This window comes from Spermophilus citellus (assembly GCF_964194105.1).
Source record: "Spermophilus citellus genome assembly, chromosome: 13".
NCBI lineage: Eukaryota > Metazoa > Chordata > Mammalia > Rodentia > Sciuridae > Spermophilus > Spermophilus citellus.
Window position 1 is genome coordinate 98,371,157 of NC_138193.1, and position 12,549 is coordinate 98,383,705.

The 12,549-nt window shown below is 54.1% G+C and overlaps 1 protein-coding gene across 4 annotated transcripts in view; it reads right to left on the reverse strand.

The window, feature by feature from the left end:
• Positions 1 to 12,549, reverse strand: part of KLHL29 (kelch like family member 29) — a 284,456-nt gene that overhangs the window by 4,896 nt on the left and 267,011 nt on the right. For all 4 annotated transcript variants that reach the window (XM_081264539.1, XM_081264538.1, XM_081264536.1 and 1 more), the window contains 5 exons: positions 9,210 to 9,412; positions 7,782 to 8,041; positions 5,289 to 5,487; positions 4,944 to 5,126; positions 4,567 to 4,747 (listed from right to left, as the gene is read on the reverse strand). In XM_081264539.1, coding sequence (XP_081120665.1) covers positions 4,567 to 4,747; positions 4,944 to 5,126; positions 5,289 to 5,487; positions 7,782 to 8,041; positions 9,210 to 9,412 — 1,026 coding nt within the window. The remainder of the gene's footprint in view (positions 1 to 4,566; positions 4,748 to 4,943; positions 5,127 to 5,288; positions 5,488 to 7,781; positions 8,042 to 9,209; positions 9,413 to 12,549) is intronic.

A 12,549-nucleotide genomic window follows, 5' to 3' on the forward strand; every position in this document is an offset into this window, starting at 1 on the left:
ACAAAGTCTCAAGCAGGTCCCTGGTGTCCTGTGGTCAAGGGTGGGCATCTAGGTGGAATGGGAGGTGTAGAAGCAGTTATGTGTGGCTAAGTGGTAGAGACAGCGGGTGTAGACCACTCTGGAGGAAACTTAGCTGGGAAGAGGCGGGGAGAGAGTGGCACCAGAAAGGAATATGGAGTGGAGAGGGGGTTCTGTCAGTGGACCGCGATTGATGTTTACCAACCACTTCTCTGTGGAAAAAGGCTTGGCATGTAGCACTTGCTGATTTCTGTGATGTGAATCTCCCACGCCTGCCTTCAAGCTACCCATGGGACAGCAGAGTAGGGAAAAGACAGACTGTGGCCACCACGGTCCAGACTCTCTTCCATACGGAGGTACCACTGCACAAAGAACTTCAAGAGTGGACAGCAGTAGATAATTAGGAAGCAATGAGTTTGGAGTAGGGATCACCTTTCTTCTTTATATATAATTGAATGTGTATATAACTTAATTTGCAATAATAGCTGGGATTGACAACTAGTGCAGTTTCTGAAGTTTTAACAATTGACTCTCAATTGAACCAGCTCCAGCACACCACAGGTTTTGTTTTAATTTTGGAGACAAGGTTTGATTGTGTTTACATGCTGACAGGAAGGAGCCCAACTGGATAAGGAAAAATTAAATATGCAGTTGGTCCTCCATATCCGTTCATTCCACATCCACGGATTCAACCAACTGTAGATAGAAAATATTTGAAAAGAAATTGTGTCTGTCCTAAGCATGTATAGACATTTTTTCCTTGTCATTCCCTAAACAGTAGAGTATAGCAACTATTTACATAGCATTTACATTGTATTGGTATGATAAGTAATGATTCAATTATTTAAAGTATATGGGAGGATGTATGTAAATTATATGCAAAGACTATGCCATTTATATAAGGGGCTTGAGCATCTTCAGATGTGAATACTCTTCAGGGGCCCTAGAACCAATCCTCTGTGGGTACCAAGGGACAACTGTATAAGAAAGAGAGAGGAAGCTGGGTGTGATGGTGTGTGCCTTTAGTCCCAGCACTCAGGAGGTGGGAGGGTTGCTTAAGCCCAGGAATTCAAGTTCATGGCCAGAGCTGATGATGTAAGACTTCTAGTAGATCCGGCAAATGCAGACTGAATGCAGAAAGGGCAGGAAAGAGGGAGGCGTGATGGAACACGTGCCACACATCTATAGGAGTGAGGGCAGGAAAACATGAGGTCTCGACTGATGGCTTCGTTTTCTCTGGGAAGCAGGAGTCAGAGAGGGAGAGTTGGTGTGTGGGTCAGAACTTTGAGGAGAGAGGTGTGGAGGAAAAATGCCTGCTCTTGAGAGTGGGGGACATGGCTAGCCAGGAACACCTAACAAGACTGCCTCACAGCATCTATCTCTGGTGGAGCTGGCCTCAGTGTGTGGGGGAGCTAGTCCGCAGGGCGTGGGATTTTCCCTACCAGCCCCAGGGGAGGTGTGGAGAAGGCAAAGAGCTGGTGAGCCCATCTGCCAGACACCTGCTGTAGTAGCAAAGGATGGAGAAGTGAGGGAACTTGAGCTCAAGACAGGGACACACAGCAGGGAGCAGCTGCTGGGAAGGGCGGAACCGGGAGTAAGCATCCTTGCCAAGGGATGGGATCTTCGAGGTCTTTCTTCAAGGGGCAGCTTCTTTCCCCCATCAGGGTCACTGTGAAGTGTTCCCTGGGGGCTGACGGCCCTCACAAGGCTTTTGTCTGACTCCTGCCGTTCCAGCACTAACTCCAGACCTTCCAGTGGGGTGGCATCTACCACTCACCATGCTGTCCACTGCTCCATGTGTGCCTGGGCCCAAGGTGGGGCCCAGTGTCAGCTCCCTGCAGCACTAGAGTTGGTTTTTCCCGCATACTTTCCTGGGAAGCACACTGTGCCCACTTTCCCTGTGAGCCTCCTTTGGAGAGGACCTATAATGTGGTCAGAGCTCAGTGCCCCAGAAAGAGGGTCTTGCGTGGCCTGGGCCTCTGGCCCCGAGAGTAGGGGAGGGGACAGCCACATGGCCTACAGCACTGGGCTTGGTTGGATTTGAGAAGAGACTGAAGTATCTTAAAGGGCAGCAGGGATGATTCCATTCAGCCACAGATGGATGATATGTGGCTAATAGGCAGTGAAGTAAGTGTCTTTTTGGACAGTGTCAGAAGTTCAGATATCTATTTTTTAAGCCAATATGGCAGAGATCCAAAGAACTCCTGCAGAAGAGCTGGGAGACAGAGGAAGATTATGTGGTTGTTAGTCCTCAGTCTTTCAGTATAATGGCACATTCCGACAAACACAAATTTCCTGAGAGCTTGTTATTCCAGGTGGCTGATTGCCAAGCCATGAGCCCTCCCGTCAGCTCAATCTGTCAGCTTCCTGCTTGAGAAGGATATGCTAATGACATGCAAATGACCCCGCCAAGTGAGGCGCTCCACTATCATTTATCCAGTAACCACAGCTACTGCAATATATTACTATAAAATATTAGACCCAGTTATTTATATAATGGTGTAACACAGGTTTGTCTATGGCACTGTTGTTTTAATCTATAATTATATAATCTTGCTCTATTCCTGTAATACAGTAATGTAATATAATTATAATGCAACATATATCTCATTCATTATCAATATAATAGCAATTTGTACCATTAGTGCTTCCTGGGGAACAAAGCACTCTCATGTCTGTCCCCATTACACTGACCTTCCTATCACCCTGAATTCTCATCATTGCCACCATGTAGCACAGAAAATGACTGACCCAAAGGGGCTACGCTCCTTGGGAAGCAGTAGGTGTCCCTATCCCTGCATCTGCCACCCACCTTACATGCATACCACCCAGTGGTCTTCAAGTACGCATCCTGTCCCTGCAAGGACAGCTGACTGATCCTTGTGGGCTGAGGAAGAGCTCAGCACCCCTTGGGGCTTCCTCTTGTCCTGGACTGCTCCTCTACCCACCGGGGGCTCCCAAGGTGGGCTTACTCACATGGTGCTGAGCTGGTGTTTCTCATCCATCAGGAAGGCTCAGTCCCCCTCCTCACCCCAAAGGCTTGTACAGTCAAACTGTCCCCCAACTCCCTTTAGAGAAGAGCTCCAGGGCCAGAGAGAAGTGGAGCTTGTCTCTACCTCTTAGTCAGAGTGTTTGATCCTTGAACAGATTCCCGTATATATCAACAAGTATAAGTTTGCAAAATGAGTAACCAGTGACTTAGGAGATTAAAAATAGCTGACAAAAGCAAGCAAGACAGGGAAACAGATCCAGCTCAGTTTACTCCTCCATAGAGAATGTCTCCTTCTTCATGTGTTTATTACTGGGTGACAAATGATTGTAAGCTGATGCTTCTGGAAGGCTTGGGTCGCAGTGAAGGCCCCAGCGTCAAGGCTGGTCCACGTCCAACAGCAGTATTAATACCCCCATGACCACATAGGGATTCCCTATTATCTTCAAATCAATGACGATTAAGTGTCTGTTACTGAGCCATCTCTGGGCTCCACTTGGGGGAGTTAAAAGCCCGCAATGAACATTCAGAGCCTGTCTCACTCTGAAACCATTGTGGCTGTAACATTTGTCAAATGTCCAATTAGCCACCAAAGGGGGGAATATATGAATGGGGGGGTATGTGTGGCTCCACAGGCAAAAGCTGTCACATGGGAAGGTGTGCTTTGTGGTGTGACTGATGGCGTGGGCCGGGGTGGTGGCCAGACTGCAGGAGGGATATGGGGGAAGGACTCTGATGAACTTCACTGTGACCTCCTGGATTATAATTTGGGGCCAGGTCAGCCTTACTCGTCACTCTCTGGGGCACTGGCTTCTCCAAAAGCAGGATGGGGCCTTCCCATTCTCGTGCTGACTCATGAAGCTCCCCCCAGGTGTCTGTTCTCCGTGAGAGCAGTCTCCCTGACTCTGAGGAAAGGTGCTTAGTATTTCCCCCAGAGAAGCGCCCACCTCTGTCCCTTGTTCCTTTACCTGACCCTACACAAGCGCCTGGGGAGGAAATCAAATTGGGACTTCCAGCAGAGGGCAGGCTTACACACACACGAGTCTGGACTCATTGGCTTACATTTTATTCTGGAGAGTTCTAGAAGGTTGGCCAGACTGTGCCCCCAAATCACTCAGTTTATGTGTAGTGACCCTTCGTTCCTACAGATTTCTGGTCTGTGTGGCTTCCTGGTGTGTGACCCCTGTTTGGTAGGGACAAGGAGGCACTGTCACTGAAATGTCCCAGCTTTGCCCCTGAATTCCAGCCAATCTCTGGGCTGGTACTTGTAGTCCAGGGAGTCCCCTGACTGTCTAGACGGTATAGCCAAGCTCATCCCATGCCTTTCTGTGACTGGGTCTTAGGTGTTCATCTTGTCTAAATGGGATACCCACAGGAGTGCCCTGCAGATGTCTTTCTGCCTGCTTCTAGCTCATATCTTGTGTCCTCTCCCACCATTGTTTGAAGAGCCTTGGATGGTGGCCTCTGGACAGTCCAGGCTGCAGAACACTGGCCTTGGGTGGGTATTGGTGACTTTCAGTGACTGAGAGAATGCCCCCGCTGGACTGTGGCCTCCTCACCTCTCCACATGGTCCACGTTGCCTGCCACGCCAAGTCCCCCAAGGGTGTAAATCTTCCCATCGTAGACAAGGCTATTGTGCCGACAGCGTGGGACGGTCATTCTGGAGACCAGGTTCCAGTTATCAAGCAGGGACATGTAGCACCAAACATCAGCCAGCGTCACCCCTGATTCCATCCCACCTGTAGGCAGCACGGGGGTACAGAGAGCAGGCAGGGGCTCAGGAAGGGCCCCAGGTCCACAGGCCCACTCCCAGGGTCAGAGGGAGAAGGCTTCACCTGAAAGTGGATACCTGTGGGCCTTGGCCTCCCTCAGCCCTGCCATGTGAGCAGAGGTCAGCCCATGTCCAGTCCCCACCCGAGCCCTGAGGGGCCTCACCTGAGAGGTAGATGTTGTCCCCGGCACTCACTACACTGAAGAACTCGCGGTCATAGAAAGGCAGCGAGGCCAAGGGGTACCACTTGTTGTTCTGCGGGTTCCAGCAGGTGACAGCCACCAGTGAGCGCTGGGTCATCCCCACCATCTGACGGCCCCCAACCAAAACGATGACCTCGGCCACACCTGCAGGGACATGGATGGGCACCCTTGGGACACACCCTGACGTCATCACCATCTGTGCCTGGCTTCTCTCTGGGGGACCACCCAGAGCCGGCTGACCCCACAGCACCTGCTGCTGGCGGGGATGTGTGTGGGGGGTGGGGGCCCGGGCGTGTCCCTCCATACCTGCTGAGAGGCGGGGCCGTGTCCGGGGTGTCTGCATCTCCTGGCGGGCGTGGGGCAACATGTGGTAGCGTTTGGCTTCATTGACCAGGTCCCGGCAGGCTTCTGAAGACTTGATCAGCTCCTCGTTGTCCACCACGTTGAGCAGGTAGCTGGGGTGGATGAAGGGGAGGCGGACAGCGGCCAGGAGCTCGGCTGCATACTGCAGGGTGAGGGAGACACGGATCAGACTCCCAGGAGAGAGCCACCTCCTGTAAGTCGTAAGGAGAGGAAGGAAACAAGAGGTGTGGAGTCCCCCAAAGCAGATAATTCCAGTCGGTGAGTGGCATAGAAGTGCAGGCACTGCCCTGTCCAGCCTAGACAGAGACCAAGGGACCCAGTGGCAGAGGCAGTGGCCTGGTGGCTGCAGCTGGCCCATGGTGGACCCTCCATGCAAGTCATCAGCTCCTCGTTTCCACACACACCAGCAACAGAACTCTCATGGTGTTGCCTCATCTCAAATCTGCTCTTGGACCCTCTCCCCTGTGCTAAAGGCTTTTCTGGACTGACTTGGATCTCCCCTGCTGTCTGGCACACTGCTCGCCACTCCACTTTGTTTCAGTCAATGAATAACTAGTGACCACTTGGTGTCACACATTAAGCTCACTACTGGGGACTCAGAGATCTGTGAGACCCCATCACTGACTTCAAGGTGTCCACAGTTTAACTGGGTGCAGTTACATAAAAGGCACTGCAGAAAAGGAGCCTGAGTGGGGGTAAGGCTGCCATGGGCACAGGAGTGAGAGGCGTCATGGAGCAGATGGTATCTGGGCTGGGTATGCAAGGACTGGTGACCTCTGCCAGGTGGAAGGTGGAGGGAGGCGGACTTTCAAAGCCCAGAGAGGCATGGGAGAGTGAAAGGGAGTGGTGCATTCGGGAAGTAACAGGGGTTTGTTCTTGGTGGATGTAAAAGGCTTTTGTTGAGCTGTGAGTGTGGGGAGCAGTGAGCCTGCAGAGGTTCTCAGAGGCGGTCCTGTCTGACCTCACCCTGGCCAGACCGTGTATATTCTTCTGCAAGTTGATGTGGGACTAATGAAGAATTTTAAAGGGAGAGAGGATGTGATCCAATTTGCTCTTTAGCACACAGTCTGTACGGTGGAAAACGGATTTGGAAGCAGCAAGACGGAGGCAGGGAAATCACTGCGGAGATGATCACACCAATCCTGGTGAGATGTGGTTGCTGGGGGGAGAAGGGAAATCATCCACCGAAGAGGGAGGAAGGAGGCAGAATAGAGCACCAAGTGGTCAATGAATGGACAGTGTGGGAGGGACCCAGGCCCTGTCTCCGGCTGTGAGCAGGACTGAAATAAGGAACATGGGAAGAGGTGTGGGATTTGGACCTGGTGAGTGAGATGGGCTTGGGGACACCCTGCTTCAAATGCCCAGTAGGTGACTGCAGACAAATGTCTGAAGTACAGGAAAGAGCTCTGGGCAAAGGACAGACTGGGGAGTTGCAGCAAGTTGTGGCAGTCACGTTATTAGCTGCTCAACCTAACTTCTTTCCTGTAAAAATAAATCTTGCTACCTCCCTACCTGATCAGTCCATGGAGCTCATTCTCCTAGGCTCAATAACTGGATGGGTGTGGGGGAAAATCATCCCTGTCCACCCAATACACCCCGTCCATCCCTCTTGTCCTTGTCCTTCTTCTTGTTCCCAGTGAAACGTCACAGCCCTTCTCATCTGCCACTCAACCTCAGCTTCTTCTGGGGTGTGGCTTCCCGTCTTGTTCTTCTTGCTTGGGCCCTCACTTCTGGGCCCCTGCTCCCCCTGCTGTTCTCTGGGTGCCTCCTGAACACTCCTGAGAGCTTCCTGAAGCTGCGCCGACACCTTGGTTCCTCATCCATGAGAACCAAAGCAATTCCCTCTGAGCAGGACCTCCAGCCAGGGCTTTATGGGGTGTGCAGAGACCCAGTGGCTCCTTGTGACTTGGGGCCTACTCTGGAGACACAGTGTCCTTCCCTTGCTCCCCAGACTAGCTTTGTTTCTTCCAGCTGTTCCCTCCGAGGGCCTTATATTCTCTCCTGCCATGCACGCAGTGGTCTCCCATCTCTTGTGTGGGTACCATTTGGTCTACTAGGTGCTTTCCACCCACTTAATAACCAGAGCATGGCTGGGTGCTCCTCCTGTTGAGTTTGATCTCCTGGGAGGCCCAAGCACCCTGCTCAGGCACCCACTTCGCCCTGAGGCCCTGTGGGCAGCCTGGGTCTCCTTCAAGGTGGAATGGCAGTTCTGAAGGACCCTCTGATGACCCATGTTCATCTCTAAACCTTTCTTTTTCTGTGGCTGGTATGTGTGCGGGAGAAGGACTGGGCCAACCTTAATCTTCCGGCTCACTTCCACCCCCTGCTGGTCAGGCAGGTGATCCTGGCTCTCACCTTCCTTCCTCCTTGCTGAAGACCCCGTCACTGCAGAGCCCCCCAAACCCAGAGAGAAAGTGCAGGGATGGGCAGATCCACCTGTGCACGTGATGCAGGGTCCTTCTTGATCCACTTGATGACCGTCTCGTACACCAGCTCCTCAGCCTTGGTGTTAAGGCTATCATTGGAGACGTAGGCGATGAAGTCGTCCTTGGAGATGCTGAGGATCTCCTCCTGGGCCGCCACCTCAGGGAAGATCTGCAGCGCAAAGGCCTTGGCCATGTGGTAGAGCTCGCTGCACTGCATGGCCTCAGCCATGGCCAGCACACCCAGGCAGTTGCTGGCAGTCAGCTGCTTCTCTGGGGATGAGAGTGCACAACCATTGACCCCACGGCCCTGGAAACATTGCCTCTTATTCTCAACCCCATCACTGTGTCTGCCTCTGAGCCCAGGTCCCAGCACCCAGAGTCCCCAGAAGACCGCTTCCTGTGTCCCTGAGCCTTAGATTCATTTCCCAGGTCCTGGCAGAAGGAGCGAGGCTGTGGGGGTGGGGTGTCCCTCCTCACTGCGTGTGGAGGGAGGGTCAGGGTTGCAAAGCCTGGCTCTGGTCTGGGCATGGTGTCTTCTGTGACCCTGACAGTATTCCTGAGGTCACAGACTGCTTCCTAAGTCTCGTCACAAACCACCCACCATCTCCCTCACAAGCCACCATTGGGCCTAAGCCTCCCCGAGTTTGACTCCGTAGAATCTGGAGTGAGTCCTGCCTTTTCTTCTGAGATCTGGCTAATGGCTCCTCCAGTCTAGATGTGTCTGGGTCCCAGGAGGCCCATTCGTGTGTGAGCCTCACTCTGTGGCTGTGGCTCTTGACCTTTCTAGATTGCTGGGTTCCCCTAGCTGTCTTCACCTAACCTGCTCCCATTTGAGTCCAGCCCCTAGCTTTCTCTCTGCATGCCACACCCCAGGCTACAGGTTCTTTGTGGCACTTGTCCTTGTCCCTCCCTCTCCCTGCTCTCGGTTCAGCCAGGCAGCACCAAGCTTCAAAGTGAGCATGCTCTGGGACAGTGGCCTGGGGCATCCCCTGACACCTAGATGCCTGTCCTGAGCACTGAGGGGACAGTTCAGTTGTCTAGGACTGTCTGGGCATTTGGGGTGGCCCAGGCATTAATACATTTAAGGGAAAGCAAGGGCTTTGTGGCTGCTTTGTTCAGGGCTTAGCGGTCAGGGCAGAGAGGACAGGCTTTCCTCAAGAACAGATTGTTTGCATGGCTTCTTGGATCACTGGTTCTCGCAGGGCCTGTTGGGGGCCAGGGACCTTGTGCTGCTTACAGGAAGTGACACAGAGTGCCCCTCAGTCCCTTTCAGGTTATCCAAACGCTCATGTGAAAACAGTTTGGCAAAATTCTCCCACAGCTAGAGTGATTTGGGGACACACTCAGCCGTTCCCTCTCAATAATAGCTGATTCTGGGGATTTCTCACATCTGCCCTCTTCGCCCCCAAAGTACGCATGTGCCCCGCTGCAGGCTCACCGAGAAAGGACACACAGACTTTGCAGAAGGTGTGGAACTGGAACTTGCTGGCTGCCTCCAGGAGAGTCTTGGCGTTGGCTGAGTCGATGACCAGGGAGCCGGTGTAGACAAACTCCAGCAGCAGCTCCAGCACATCAGCCTGCAGATTGGACAGCACCAGCTCCAGCTTCTCCCGGCCGCCCTGGCTGCCATCCTGCACCGACCTAGGCACAGAGACCAGGGTGTCCTCACCTGCCAGCCTGCGGCTAATGCGCCGCTTCCTTACAGGGTCAGATCTCCCTGCATACCTCGGTCACGCCCTTCCTTTTAGGACTCAAAGGACACAGCAAATGACACACCTGAACCTAATGACCTGACACGGGATCTGAAAGAGAAGAGTCTGACCAGAGGCGCCCAAAAGAACAGAAAACCCTGCTTATCACTACTCGGCATGTCCATGCAAAAAAAGATGCAAATCAAAAAGCATGAGCTGTGGATGGGGACGAGGACCAGGACTGGCCTCAAAGGGAAACAATACGTTCAGCCCCTGCTGGCCCTGGCGTCTGCACCAGGCTGACCAGCTCCACCGCCAACGCCTAGGTGGCTGCTCGCCAGCGGCTGAGGCTCGGGAGGCTCCTGATTGGCTGGCATCCCACCAATCCGGAGGCTCCCTCCGAGAGCCCAAAGACCAGGGCCCCAAGCGGTCCCCAAGCCCCTCCAACCCCACCGCTTTCCGAAAACATATTGTTTCCTTTTAGGCATGGAAAGGAAGCCCTTCATGACATTGCTTTGAAACTGAAGACGAGACGAGATAGACGGACAGAATGGTTAGAGCTGGGAGGGGGAGAGGGAACAACCAAGGACTTCCGCCACAGACAGCCAGCAGCCATGACCTGGGGCCTGGCCCGGGGCGGGGCCCTCCTGCCACATGGAACACGGGGTCAGAGGTCAGAGTGGCCTGCGTGTAGAGTGTGCATCGGGCTTGTGAACTGGGGGAGCAGGGGAGGGACACAAATATATCAGTATGTTTATATCTGGTGTCTACAGAAATACAAAACCATTGCAAAGGCTCCTAAGGGCGGGCAGCCGCACCCTAAAGCCGGACCTGGAAGGAAACAGATAAGATGAAGCAAAACGACACCAACACAGAGGGAGGCCGAAGGAAGAACACCCCCAATGTTAGGTCAGGAGCAGGTGTCGCAGAGGCCATGGCTCAGCCACCCGCCTTGGCTGCTCTCACCAGGCCAGGTCCTGCCTGGGGCTGTGGCTGGCAATGACTTCTGTGGCCCACCCACTCACTTCTGAGGAGGCCGGGGGTCAAGACTCTTGTGACTGGTCCCTTGGTGCACCTGTGGCTGACGGTGGGGGTGGAGGAGTGTCTGGCAAGAGAGCCGGCTGGCCACAGAGAAGCTGGCGGTTGTGAGCCTGGGTGGGTGGGTAGCACTGGCCGGGAGTAAGGGGACCTGGGTACCCTGCTTTGCCATGGACAGGCAGGCAGCCATAGGCCTCTCAGGCCCTCAGCCTTCTCTTCTGTAAAACAAGAGGACTGAACTAAGATGACAGAGGCTGGGTGACACCCTTCCCATGTGTCTCTTCTCTACCTGACAGTTCCTGCATTTCTACTGCTAGCGCACATTCTCTCAGGTTAGGACTTGAAAACCCAGACACCGCCCAGCAGAGAGAAGGTTACACCGCAGCCCTGCTGCCTGAGCCAGTGTCGGGGATCCCTCCTAGGGGTACTGTACTGGTCCCTCCCCATAGAATGGCTCATGGATCAGGGGCTCCAGGGGCCTTTCTGCTTCTGAGCCCTGGGCAAGCCTGGGAAGCTGAGTAGGCCAGGTGCAGGCCACATAGAGAATGGGCAGAGGCCCTCCCATGCCCAGATATACACAGTGACTCCTGAAGTGACTTCTCACACCTAGTCTTCTGCTGTTGGGGTGTATCCCCTGCCTGGCTGGCTTCGCGAGGTATAAAAATAGCTGATGATATGCTCACTTGAAATCACAGAACTCCTGACTGCCCCAGGCCTCAGAGGCCATCTGGTCAACTTCTTGCTCCCAGTCTTTGCTGCCTCTGCCTTCATTCCTCCAAGCCATGCCTGGCCTTTCCTCCACCACCTTCCATGTTCTGTGGAGGTCACTCTGGGCCACAGCCCAGCAGGGCTGATGAGGCCAAAGCTCATCTTCTCTCGAGGCCCAGAGTCACTGCTGCCTCTACCACTGGCCAGCCCAGCTGTCTACATATGAGTCCCCAGGCAGGAGCTCAACTCAGTGAAGAGTTGGGACTTCAGGATGTGTGCGTGCACACACACATACACACACACACACACACACACACACACACACACGTGCACACACTCTCTGAAACACACATGACCCTGGCTGACCCAGAGAGGAAGGGCGCTGGGCAGATAAATAGCCCGTGGCCCTGAGGCTGGCTGGGATGGGGCTAGCATGACTGCACTGAGTGGCACTGCCTGTGTCACCCACAGTCTGAGCCAGGTATAGGGATTCTGGGACAGGGAGGCAACTGCACAGCTGGGGAGCATCGGGCTTGTCACAGGGAGTGCGGGAGCTGAAGGCTGTCACTGGTACTGTCAGGTGGGGGATCCTGGCCATGGGGTGCATGCCAAGGCTCTGCTCCTATGGAGAGTGGCAGGCCACTGGGCAAAGGATCTGCAGGGAGTGGCTGGAGGCCCCAGGCCAGAAGTGTGGATCATCCCACTCAGCCACAGAGGGTCCCTTTGCAGTGAGGGGGAGGCTTTGTCCGCAGCTTAGCTCAAGGCCTGGAGGAGACAAGGCCCAGACAGCGAGGTTTGAGCATCTCCCTGGCACGCACATTATGTCTACACAGGCATTGGTGTGTGGCCCAGAGAGCTGTCTGTCCCTGGACCAGGAGAACCCAGGGTGCTGGACACAGCCCCTTCTTGGTAGAGCTGGGTCCGAGGAAGGGCCAGGAATGCCTAGTTCTAATTAGCAGGATGTTGGAAATCCCACCACGACTCCCCTGGAATAGAAGTTGCCCTTTCCAGACCTCGGGGTGGCGTCCCTCATCCACCCTCACACAGCTCAGTGGTCAGATGCTTACACTTTGCACTTTGGAACTGGGAGAGGGAACTGTGGGGCAGTTGTGAGTCGGAGGAGGGGAGATGGGCAGGTGAGGGACACCACTGTTCTGCCCTCTGATGTGATTCCCATCCTGCACCCTGTTCTGAGCTCCAGGGCACAAACACAGAAGGCATGCCCAAGTCGCACTGAGTTCTGGGGACTTCAAGCAGACCCTGGCTCACCCTTTGAGAGGTGGTGATGGGTCTGGCTTCCCTCATTCTTCTAGCATGAGAGGTGTGAATCCCTCTTCCTGG